The sequence below is a fragment of the Hippichthys cyanospilos genome, chromosome 12, assembly GCF_059441005.1.
Source record: "Hippichthys cyanospilos isolate Australia breed blue-spotted pipefish chromosome 12, RoL_Hcya_1.0, whole genome shotgun sequence".
Lineage (NCBI taxonomy): Eukaryota > Metazoa > Chordata > Actinopteri > Syngnathiformes > Syngnathidae > Hippichthys > Hippichthys cyanospilos.
In genome coordinates, this window is record NC_142380.1 from 14,687,962 (window position 1) to 14,700,535 (window position 12,574).

A 12,574-nucleotide genomic window follows, 5' to 3' on the forward strand; every position below is an offset into this window, starting at 1 on the left:
GAGTCTTCAAGACAATACGAGATTTAATGTTGATTTTATGTAATGTTTACAATATAAAATATATATATATATATATATATATATATATATATATATATATATATATATATATATATATATATATATATATATATATATATATATATATATATATATATATATATATATATATATATATGGATCTCCAATACTAAAATTTGTTTGGTGAAAAACAGTTGTAAACTCGAACCAAATAAAACATTTTCACTTAATAATGAATATGTTTGCTCAGCTCTGGTGCACAAAAACACACAAGACATGTTTTAAAAGACATATTTTGCACTTTATTAAGGAAATTTCAGCCTTACATCTGTTTTCTAAATATCAAGTTAGAACTTCTCTCGTTATATTTACAAGTACATACATTAAACCTTTCAACATAATCTGTAAAAACTCAAGCTTGACTGTCAAAAACTTTCAGTAAAATAATTACCCTGAGAAATATTCGTACTCTCTTGAAAGACCAGTTCACCTCGGGAGATTTTGGTTGCGATTGAGTGTAATTATCATTGTCTAATTATAACTCTTGTGGTATTTTTTGCTTGTGAAATTCTCTTGAGACGGTAAACAGTGTCGTGAATGGATATCTTCTCAGCATCTGGTTTAGTTTATTCGCACAGAAAAAGACACATTCCAAAATTAGAAACCATCACTTCAAATATCCCCCCAACCCCTTGTCCTGTGTCCTTCCCATTTTCGGGTATTTATCCATCCATTTATCCTCACAAGGGTCACTTACTTGCTGGTGCTTATCCCAGCTGACTCCAGCTAAACTGGCTGCCAGCCGAATGCACAAAGAGATGAACAACATTTGCGCACCCAATCACAACTAAGGTCAGTTTAGTATCCAATACACCTGCCATGCAAGTTTTTGGAATGTGGGGGCAAAGCCCACAGAGAGAACCAGCCAGCTGGAATTGAACTCAGGTCCCTTAACTGTGAGGCAGACATGCTGACCACTGCTCCACCGAGCTGCCCTTTTTGGGTATCACAGAGTCCGTATATTACTATTATTTGGTTGATCTGACCCATAGCACCAACATAAGAGGTACTAGACCACTTGGACTGCTCCTCACTCCGGGTATATAGATATAGCCTTGTACAATATTTACACTTTTTGTACTTTCATTGTTAAACTAATATTCAACAAGAGGTCAGAGGTTTAAGATTGGATTGCACTCCAGCTACAGTAGTTAAAAAGCACTTGTCACAGTGTGTATCCTTATGATGACATCATAAAGCCTTCCAGGGAATGTTAAGCTCGAAACTGTGTCCAGGTTTGAGTGGTGGAAAGTATAAAAGTACAAATAGTTACTTCTGTACTTAAGTAGATCGTTCAGGTATCCTTACACTGGAATCGTTTATTCTTCGGACTACTTTTTTTTTACTTTTTCACTTTAAATTGTAAAACATTTATCTGTAATTTAATTCCCCGCTTTGCCAAAGTAGGTTGGTTACTTATTTTGATGTCTGAGGATGACAACAACAAAAAAAGACAAAAATAGATGGAAGTGTAGTCCTGCGCAGTCAGATCTTGATTGTTTTGGGATCTGGGGGTTGTATGAGCTGGAATGTGAAATAAAACATGCAAAATATTGCCCACCCATGGCGTTAGTTAGGTGAAGTGAACCACTTTTGATTATTTTTGCCCTTCTTGAAGGCATTCTTAGTTTAAAGAAATACACTTTCATTGCACTAGCCCAGGGGTGGCCAAGTATGCAACTCGAGAGCCACAATCCTGATTCAAATGATCAGGATGGTTATCCTGCGAGGCATGCTGATGATTTAATATTTTGATTGGGTGCGTTGGTTGAAGGGAAACTTTGAAAACAGGCTGGATTATGGCTCTCGAGGACGGGGCCTGGCCACTTCTGCATCAGCTTTTATTTTAAGCCAATAGTGCCATCTAGAGAAGTTATTTTCCCATCATTACTAAAAAGCACTCAGCTACGGTAGTTGGGCTGATTTAGAATAAAAACAAACTGCAGTAAATGCTCTCGGTTATCATTTGCTAATTGTATATATGTATTACTTGATAATGCTAGTTGTCAAACCCAGTATAGTGGACTTATTACTTAAATGAATTGAATCCGTAGTTTCACTATTATCAGTCTTTTATTTTATTTTTTTAAACAAACACATATCTTACTACTTAAGTACAGAAAGTAAGTACTTTTGCCACCTCTGTGATCATTCAACCTGGCTTTTTCATGGTGAACAATTTTTGTTTTTGTGTGACAGTGTTTTAACATTTGAAAATGTCAAGACCCCATTATTATTTGTAGTTTGGCATTTGCAAATTCTTTTGGTGAGTCTATGCCCCACGGAACGACTCCCCTGGTTGCAGTTTTTTTGTTCAGGTTAACGTCACGTGTAAAATCAAAATTATGTTTTGCTAAAGTGAAGTCAGGATCTCAAATAAAGAAATATTACCAACAAAAAAAATCCTAAATCAAAAAAAAAAATCCAAATCCATCCATTGATTTTGAGATATTACTGTCTTGGATTTAAATTTGTTAACCCAATAGAGAAAAAATGGCCATGTCAACATTTAAAAAAACAACAACAACAAAACAATTGCTCTGTTGCCTTGATTCCAATTTTATACTCTACCATAATCTGGAAAACTAAAACTTGACAAAAACAAAGAAAGAAAATGCAATTTTGCAGAAACACATTGGCATTTGAATTGATATTTTCATAGTAAGTCAAAAATGAAATGACATAGGCAATGATGCTATAGGGGTAATGATATCCAAGAAGTTTGCATTCTCTATAAGACTTCCAGGCCCCCAGGTTTATTGAACTTTTGATCTGGCCTGTTTGGGTTGGGGATTATCGTTACTGGTGACATGGCTCAGTCTTTATCCAATGCAAATAGTGGGGGAAACACTGTATTAATTACCTTGGGAGAAGTTGAGCTCAATCCTAGATGAGATTTTAAAAACCAACATGTCAGTTTAGTTCTTTTTGTGAAAAAGTATACATATTTGACAAGTGTGACATGAAAATGGAGTCCTCTTACAGCAATATACAAGTACCAGACTTCTTTTCATCATCCAAATCTCCGCCACCCTCTTTCCTGTTCGGATCGTTGAGCTCGTCAAACAGTCCCGTTTCGATCATCTCCTGCTGCCATTGGATTGGCACGGCGCCTGTGCTGAACTCTTTGAAGAATTTGTCATCCTTGGCATCAAACTCGATGCCTTTGATTTCGGAGAACTCGGCGATGTCGCCTGTGTCTTTGGCGTAGACCACGTTGGGCTTGGGTGTCCACGGGGGCGGCACCAGGCCGGCCTCCAGGCGGGGAAAGTTTATGCTCTTGAACCATGGATGCTTCCTGGGGTCCTCCATGTTGTTCCTAAAATAAAGGAAAGAAATGTACTATTTTTACGTTGTTTTCTTTTTTATGTGCAATGTATCTCAATTGAATTTGTGTCGTTTTGTTTTACTCACAACAGTTAATGTTCAAACTGTGGAATAATGTTGGAACGGCTTAAAATATCACTAAATATCTATGGTGTCAAGCTGAAAGCTACTACAGTACAATGTATTCAAATGTGAACAGTTTATTGATGAGTCCCATTGTGGGTCTTTTGCTTTCTATACAAATAGGATTTGGTTCGACGAACATTTTTTTTAATGGTTTTAAACATGCAAAGATTCTGAAAACCTTTGTCTCGTTTTTGATTAATACCATTACGTTGGCCTAATTGTCTATTTCATTTTATAGTTGATCATAACGATGATACTAGAAGGACTAAGCATTTTTGTTTTTTCATTTTTTTTGTGTGTAAAATAAATGAATTAATGTGTGAAAAATGTGTTTTAATGCATTTTAAATGTGTTAAAAGAAGTGATTACCGACCGGTGTGCTGTAGAAAGTTATTCAATAGCATTTTATTGGTCTGAAGATTTTTTATTTACTTTGTCTCGTTCATCTTTATTCAACTATACAAGACAGCAATGTATAGTGACAGGTTAAATCAATTAATCAAATGTTCTTCCATTAGGGGGGGCATATTTAAAGTCAAATATGTACCTTGTCTGGATAAATGTCAGAAAATACAGAATGTTGCAGCAGTATATTTAAATGTATATTATACAAAAGGTTATTTTTTTATGATCTTTGTATATCACAGATTCACCTGGCTCTGGAGCTCAACTCCCATGATGAACTGGGATCACTATACACTGAAAAAATGATGATATATCAATTTAGTCTGAAATTTGGGCATGTTTAAAATGATTTTATTCTTTCAGCCTGACAAATTAGATAAAAGTTGAAAACAATTTGAATAGCAGTTTTTACTGTATTGGTGGATCCACAGATTAAGGAGAGTTTCTGCCCTCTGGTGGGAGAGTATTTAATTCTTTTGTCTGTCACGATAGTCGCTGGTGTAAATAGATGAATCATTAATTTCAGACTAAGCACTATTGAATCATTCCCCCCACTGTAATTAGTATGGTTGTGAATAACTGCTCTCGAGGAACACTTACTTCATGCCGAGACGTTCATCTATTTTCTTCTTGAGGAACAGCTGGATGATGTCCTTCGTGGTGGCATCGAAAAATTTGTGCTCCCACTTGGGTTCCTCATTGAGAATACGACGTTGTACCTCCTCCTTCTCCACCTTCTCCTTTTTACTTTCAGGCCCTTTGAAAGGCGTGTAGCCGGCCACCATCTCATAGATGCTGCAGCCCAGCGCCCACCAGTCCACTGACGTCCTGTATGGAGTTTTATTCAGAAGCTCCGGGGCCATGTATGCTCCAGTACCAGCCTGTGGAAGGAAGGTATTGGAATAAGTATTTATATTTGCATATATATTTCCAAGGTATGAGGAACATGAACGATGACTGTGACGATATTGACCTAAATGATTCAACGACGATGTATGAGAGCTCCAATGTCATTTTCACTTTCACCTTTAGCTTAGTTACAGTCCACCAGCAGTTGTGCCATCCCTCACCCCTCCTCCCCTCATCCTGCATGACCTGACCTGCAGTCTCGAACCAGGAACTTAATCCTAATGCTAAGCCTACTACCTGTCAAGAGTCATGTGCGTCTACACGCTGACAAGTATTCTCCTACCTCTTGCATATCTACCAGCCAATTTTGGGTCGCTAGCACCCGGGAAATGTAATATGCAACACGTAGCATCTCTTGATTGTTTTACGCAAGGGGTCATCTACAATACTCAACCAACGAAATGGACATCTGACTACAGTCGGCAAGATACTTATGTACTATAAATATATAGCATTATTACTGACTTTTTTTTTTTTTAGTTTTTCTGAGTGATCTGTTGATAGACACGGGAGTTTCTTAAACTCACTCCGAGAACCAACTCCACAGTAAACTTCAAGTCACCTTGCATGAAAACTTCTACTATGACTTTTTTGTCAATCTGATCAGGCAGACTGTATAATGCCCGTTAAGAGGATTATGAGGACCAAAGCCAGCATTGGCATAGGAGGTTAGTGCAGTCACTTTAGCTGGCTGAGGAGCATCACAGAACTGGATAATGAGATTACTGGACGTTCAGAAGAGCTGAGGGCTTACTCTTTGCTACAGCAAATACAAGGTCCAAAGATACCTGGTTTCAGAACCAGTCATTTTTCGTTACATATGTGGTTTGTTAATCAAAAAATGTCATGAGAACAATGGTGAGGTCTTTCCAGTCTTTACGAGATGTAATTGTTTTTTTGTTTTTTACATAATCCCCAAAAGAAAAGGTTTGATTAGCTATAATTGAAAGTATATTTTCAGGGGTTATGGTAAGTACAGGGAGGACTGCAACAAAGTGGCAAACCATTATGTACTTATCAGAAGATATTCCAGGATGCCCCGAAATGGCTATAATCTGATCACAAAAGGATGCGTTATATAATGAATACAGACACACTTATTTGCACTGGTCTTTAAGCGGTCCTGTAATCCCTGTCCGGATTTAAAGGGAAAAGCCCACCAAGATTGACGGCATGACCAAGAACGTGGGTTCACTTTTAATGATGGCCTAATGACACTTGGTCACCGGAAGGAGGCGCTGTTTGTGAAACATCGTTTAGCAATGAACGAGCGTAGTGGTTCCTTGAGTTTCGGGTTTGTGTCCACTAAAATGAGAAATAAAAACTGCTGCGGGTGGGTCTACTCACCATCTGAGAGACAGTTTTGCCCGGGGCAATCTCTATGGCCAGACCCAAATCTGAAAGTCGACACTGGCCGACGCTGTCCAGCAACACGTTCTCGGGCTTCATGTCACGATAAATGATATCCATGTCGTGCAGGTGAAGAATACCGGTGGTGATCTGGGCAGTGTAGTGAACGATGCGCTTCATCTCAATGCCCTTGTCCACGCCCTTGCCGTCATAGCCTATGTTGTAGATGTGGTACTTGAGGTCTCCTCCGTTCATCAAGGTCATGACCAGGCACAGGTGCGTCTTGTTGTCATAAGCGTAAGCCAAGTTGACCAGAAAAAGACTGTTGACCTTCTCCAAGATCTTTTTCTCCAAAAGGGCCATCTTCTCACCGCCCTTTTTCTTCAGTCGCTTTTTACACAGCTTCTTGCAAGCATACATTTGGCCTGTGTTTTTCACCTGGACGGCACATACCTGCAAAAAGGGGTCAAGTCAATAAACAGTTGCCACAGCAGCAACGTTCAACAATGTTGGCTTTTGAAATGACTGAAATGTACTTTTGCCATATCTCATCTAATGTTCTGTGACTGCATGTCTGTCGCCAGTTAGACTTACATTTCGCCTAGCGCTACGTTTCATACACTCAGGCAGCAGACATTGTAAACACAGAAAATGTTCTATAAAATGAAAATAATGCCATACGCTAAATGCAGATGGGGTAATCTTCACAGTCTCTTTCATTTACGTTTTTGAAAGGTTAAAAATGTTCTAAGAACATTCAGGGCTTTGTATTTTTGTCTTTATTTGTACCGAAAGAAGTACTGCCAAAGAGTTCAGTCAGCAAGATCCTGAATCAATAAAAAGAGTTCCCCAAGGATGCGTTCTTGACCCCGTGTCATTCATGCTGCAGAACAGCAATTGCTGTTCATTGGTATAGTTTAGGATTAGTCATCAACACCTAACAGTGGGCCATTAAAAAGAAAAATATATCACATTATACTTATTCAAGGCCAGCTATTTTCAAACTGTCTCTTACATCTAATATTTGAAAAGAAAATCTGTAACAAAGTACTTGAGATTAAATGTCTGGCCTCTGTAAAGACCTATGAATACGTCTATGAGGTTAAATGAGTTAAGCATATTCAAATTTGAGTTTATTATCTAAAGCTTAAGTAAGAGGACAGCAACCACCTCACACATCAAACATTTTTTTTTAAACGTACTGCTCGCAGTGGGAGACGTGTTTTGAGTACTTAGATTAAAATATTCACCTTCTAGGTTCTCCGTAACTATATTACGAACCATGATTAGTCATCAGTGAAGAGAGCCACTGTTCCTGTGTGTCAAAGATGTACAGAAATACTTTCTCATATTTTTACTCCAAGTAAAAGCTTCATTATCATCATAACCGTCCTAGAAACAATGCCTTTTTTTAAATCTAATTCAGGGACATATTCAAGGAGTTAAGAATTTCAAGCTGTCAATGCGGCATGAAGATCCAAGCTTACCTCTCCGAAGCCACCTTTTCCCAGAGTCCTGAACTCATAGAAGTATTTGTCACTGATGGGCTGCTTCTCATACTCCTTCCATTGGAGAAATTTATCAAAAAATGGACTGGACTGGTAATCTGTAAAGGGTTTGCCCTTCAAAAAATCTCTCACACCTTCCTGCACTTTGCCTTTTATCACCTCATCGAAGTTGGAATCCGTCACAGCCTTGCATTTGTCTGCAGCCTCCCCGGTGAGAAAGGACAAGAAGTTCTTGGAGTCAGCTTTGCAATACTTGGTGATGATGTTCTGACGCGCCTTGTCTTTGACTGCACCTTCAGCCAGATCCCAGTCGTAAACCTCGTCCAAGAAATCGGCAGCGAGCTTAAACTGGGCATTGTTTGCCAGGAACTGACGGAAAAACTTTTTGCCAATCGGCTGCCGTTCACACAGTGATGTAAAGTCCTTATCGATGGAGGTTCGCACCGCGGCACATTGCTCCGGCTTGGGCAGGGACAAGCTCCGACGGCGTTTTTTCATTTCTTTGTCATCGCCACCCTGGGCTTTGAGGTAGGCCGTGTTGGCCACCAGGTTATCCAGTCCCCCCATGTCACACATCTTGGCGGCTGTATGTGGTCGGCCCTTCCTTACGAGACCGGGTTCTTCAGCAAATCCCAAGGGAAACCCTCTTGCAACTGGTGCAGTGTGTCCGAGGATGCAGGGGTCTCAGAAGCCAGTGAGCGAATGAGCTCCTGCGAACCTAAGGCACACTGACACACCCAGTAATTACTCATTTAGAATTAAATACCAGGGAGGGATTTTGCCTTAAGTATCTTTGTGTGGTCTATTCGAGGATGCTGTACACGGAAAGGGAATCGTAAGCGGGCTCTGTCCTAAGAAGCTTTGCGGCCATCTATATTTGTTCTTGAACAGCACTCACTAGCTGGGATCCTTGACTGTGCACTAACCACCAACTTTGTAGTTTACTAAATTTTCTTGAGCGCCAATAGTAACGTTTAACATCCAGTTACAGGCCGAATGTATTTTTTCAAAGTTGAACACATTGTTTCAAAGGACTAAGACACTGGTGTCAAACCCGAGGCACGGGGGCCATATCTGGCCCTCCGCATCGTTTTATGGGGCCTTTGAAAGCAAATCGTGTCAACTTCCGTGACCTTTGCTAAACTCAGCAGCAAATTTTTAAATTATCGTGTCTAATAGATAATAATTTGAGATTTTCAACAGTAATGCAATGAACTTGTACCGCTCGCTCTGATTTCAAACCTACTAAGCCATTAATTTGTTGTGTACAATGTTTACAACGTTTACTTAATTTTTTGTCATGTTCCTTTGGGATTTTGTTGTTGTCATAGGTGTTGGCCTTTTGTTGCTGTGGAGTTTTGTTTACGTTTCTAGTTCATTTCACTGTTTCCCTCACGTTTGGATTCCTGTCTGTGTTCTCACTAGTTTGATTTCGTCCTGTCCTTGTCAACCTGCCCCTGTGGGTTGAGTAATCATCTCCTTCTGCCAATTATTTCCTTTCCAGCTGTCTTGTGTTGTCTCGTTAGTTGCGTGGGTATTTAGTCTCCAGTTTCAATTCAATTCTTGTCGGGTCATTGCTTTTTCCTTGTGTGTTATGCTGCCGCTAAACCGTTCTCCGTCAGTTTAGTTTAATTTCGAGTTCATTTGCTACTTTGTCCAGTTTTTGACAATTGTCGTTCCTGCTTTATTTTACGATTAAACCTTAATTTTTGAGCTATTTCCTCCCAGTTCCTGCATTTTTTTGGGTCCCGATCCTTCCTCACCTCCACTCGCTATGCCCCGGTGTGACAATTTTCTCATCATAATGGACCAATGAGAAAAGTTGTAACTACAAAATAGCCCACAACAAAAATGAAATTGACACTCCTAGGTTCGGAAAAACAGAACGAATCTGAACCTTTATTTCAATGTATGTGCATTTTTTTCCATTTTGATTTTTTTTTTAACCATCGTAATATCTCACGGACACATGAGTGACATTTTCAAGGGTTTCATATCTTGGCCATAACCCTAAAAGGTACTGCTCACCACAAAAGAACAAGAAATCATCGGTGAAGCATGGTGATGGCAATATCACACTTTGGGCTACTCTTCATTTGGAACAAGTGGCTGAGACCAGGTGGGGTGGATTATAAACAGTTTGACAAGTGTCTTCATTTTTAAGTCAGCCAGTCCTCCAACAAGACTCTCCTGTTGCTCCAAAATGCCTCCTCATGAGGGCTCGTAGAAGGAGCGCATACTGTTTACTAAGTCGCAGTCTGTTAGTTTGGCTCCTTGTTCTTTTTAGAGTTCAGTGAACCATTCATTTATTTATTTATATATATATATATATATATATATATATATATATATATATATATATATATATATATATATATATATATATATATATATATATATATATATATATATATATATATATATATATATATATATATATATATATATATATATATCTTTAAATGATCTCGCACCACCTCAACACTCTGAGTTCCTCCCTCTTTGTGTACCCGCCTTGTGCCTCAGGTCAGTGGACCAGACGATTCTGGAGGTACGTACGACTAAGCAGAGGCTCAGTGGGGATTGAGCTCTCTTTGGAAAGAGCTAAATGTTAGGCAAGCCCCCTCCTTGTCCGTTGTTAAAATGTTCTTTTATTCTTTGGCTTTTGACTCAGCATGAGAAACGTTTTCATGTTTTTATTTGATTTTATGTTTTTGTGTTAATAGCTAGTTTAAGCTGTCTTTGTTTTTGTATGTCTGATCTTCACTTTATGGAGCTAAGGGTTGTTCAAATGCTGTATGAATATATTTGAGTTGAATTCAAAATAAGTAACTGCGAGCAAAAAAGTTCCTATTTTTCCTGCATCACAAAAAATATCAGAAAAAGCCTACTCCAACTAATACTGAGGCATTATTTGAAAAGAGGAAAAGCTCAATTTGCTCCTTAAAGAACCTGCCATAAATATCAAATATGCCAAACGTCATGTTGTAAATGGATCATAGATTGTAAATGGATCATAGAGTCAGTAAGGGTTAAGGGTAAGCCCCCTGAGTGGATGAAACAGGTCATATGGTTAATCTTCACGTTCACAAGTCACTGTATAAGGTCCTATTAGTTACCATGGTGAGAGAATCTTCGCTGAGCAATGAATTCCCATTGGAGCCCAATTGCGAATTAATGGATTACAGGTGCAAGTCATGTCGGCAAACATGTGGGCGACTAAGAGGGAGACTGATCTGAAGCGCAGACGACGACAGCCCTGCTGCTATTTTCTCCACTCGCTACGATATGTTTGATCTGCGAGAGGCATGAGCCTTTAGTCTTGGAGGGATTAGTGTGGTCTGATGAGCAAGAAGAGGTTAAGATGACCAGAGCATCTTGAACTTATTTCCAACCTGCCCCACTGTACATGGTCTTTACAAGGTCTGACTCCAGCCTCTTAATGACCTAAGCTGTACACTGAAGGAGCTGGCGAGCTCACTGGGAATGGCCCCCAGTGACATAAACACAGTTAAAAACAACACAAACTGAAATCAACATTCAATCATCCTAAGTTGTTTTTTTTTTTTTTAAATGAAAAATGTAGGTTTGCTGAGATGCACGTCCGCCTCACAGTCCAGGGACTCGAGTTCAAATCCACCTTGCTCGGGCCTTCCTGTGTTGAGTTTGCATGTTGTCCCCGAGCCCGCGTGGGTTCCCGCCTTGAGCTCAGTCTTCCTCCCACACTCCAGAAACATGCATGGCAGGTGTATTGGACATACTAAATTGTCCTTAGGTGTGATTGGGTTGTTTGTTTCTGTGTGCCCTGCAATTGGCTGGCAGTTCAGGGTGTCCCCCCGCCTACTGTAATCAGCTGTAATAGGCACCAGCAAGTCTGTGACCCTTGTGGGGATAAGCGATGTGTTCCTGAGCCCACTCAGTAATATCCTTTACACGGTGATGTTGGTTTTTAATGTAGTGTGGTCTGAGAGATCAAAGGTCATGGACATTCAGTGTTGGTTTTCGGCCTTGACGCTTACACATAAAGTCCTCCACATTGTATAAATCTTTTGATATTATGGACTGTAGATGATGGAATCCCTAAATTCCTCTGTTAAATGTTGAGAAACATTGTTCTCAAATTATTAAACATTTTTTCACACAGATGCTCACAAAGTAGCGACCCTTGGCCTTTGTTACTTGTGAAAGATTGGGCCTTTTGAGGATGCTCCTTTTATACACTTACAACATTCACGTTTCCAATTGTTTGCTAGTAGAAAATATGTTTTTTTTTCTGAGCAATCAACTTTCTTTGTCATAGCTTTTTTTATAACATGTTGCAGGCCTCAATTTTCAAATTAATTATTTTTCTTTTGCACTTATATGAATTTTTCTTATATTAATATTGCATTACACAAATGAAAATGACCCTTACCATCATATATACTGTACATATAACACATATAGATGTCTACATCACTGAGAATAATGTCAGTTCTGGTCAGGTCACATACACGTGAAAGTAAATTCACACATGAAAAGGCTGGGACTCACACCATTTGCTTAACGCAGAGGAAATCCACTTCGCTCCACAGACGGATGAATGACTGCGCCCCCTTGAGTACTGTTTCTCCCATTGACACGTAATCCTATCAGCACTAGCAGTTGTTATGTCTCTTCTTGGAACTCAAATCTTTATGTAACTCAGGGGCCTGCTAATCATTATGTGGCAATCGAAGCAATGCAAAACTTTACTGCTTACTGCAACTTTGGTCTGTTTTTTTTTACATCGATTACATAAAATGTACTAATGTGTTGTCAGTGGTTTAAAAAAAATGAAAGAAAGAAAGAAGAACCTCACTAAAAAGTTCAAAGTAACACAGTCATTG

At 39.1% G+C, this 12,574-nt stretch overlaps 1 protein-coding gene across 1 annotated transcript; it reads right to left on the reverse strand.

Annotated features, from left to right (window-relative positions):
- Nucleotides 1–300: 300 nt before the first annotated feature.
- Nucleotides 301–8,438, reverse strand: grk7a (G protein-coupled receptor kinase 7a). The gene is made up of 4 exons (XM_088429438.1): nucleotides 7,686–8,438; nucleotides 6,196–6,651; nucleotides 4,540–4,820; nucleotides 301–3,400 (listed from the first exon to the last, which is right to left on the reverse strand). The coding sequence occupies exons 1-4, from the start codon at nucleotides 8,280–8,282 to the stop codon at nucleotides 3,061–3,063; spliced, it is 1,674 nt and encodes a 557-aa protein (XP_088285564.1). The 5' UTR covers nucleotides 8,283–8,438; the 3' UTR covers nucleotides 301–3,060.
- Between the last annotated feature and the right edge of the window lie 4,136 nt (nucleotides 8,439–12,574).

Coding starts and splice junctions, on each gene's coding strand:
- grk7a (XM_088429438.1), bottom strand. CDS start 8,282: ATGTGTGACATGGGGGGACTGGATAACCTGGTGGCCAACACGGCCTAC. Junction 6,652..7,685: donor GAAAAGGTGGCTTCGGAGAG/GTAAGCTTGGAT, acceptor CCCTTTTTGCAG/GTATGTGCCGTCCAGGTGAA. Junction 4,821..6,195: donor GCAAAACTGTCTCTCAGATG/GTGAGTAGACCC, acceptor TTCCTTCCACAG/GCTGGTACTGGAGCATACAT.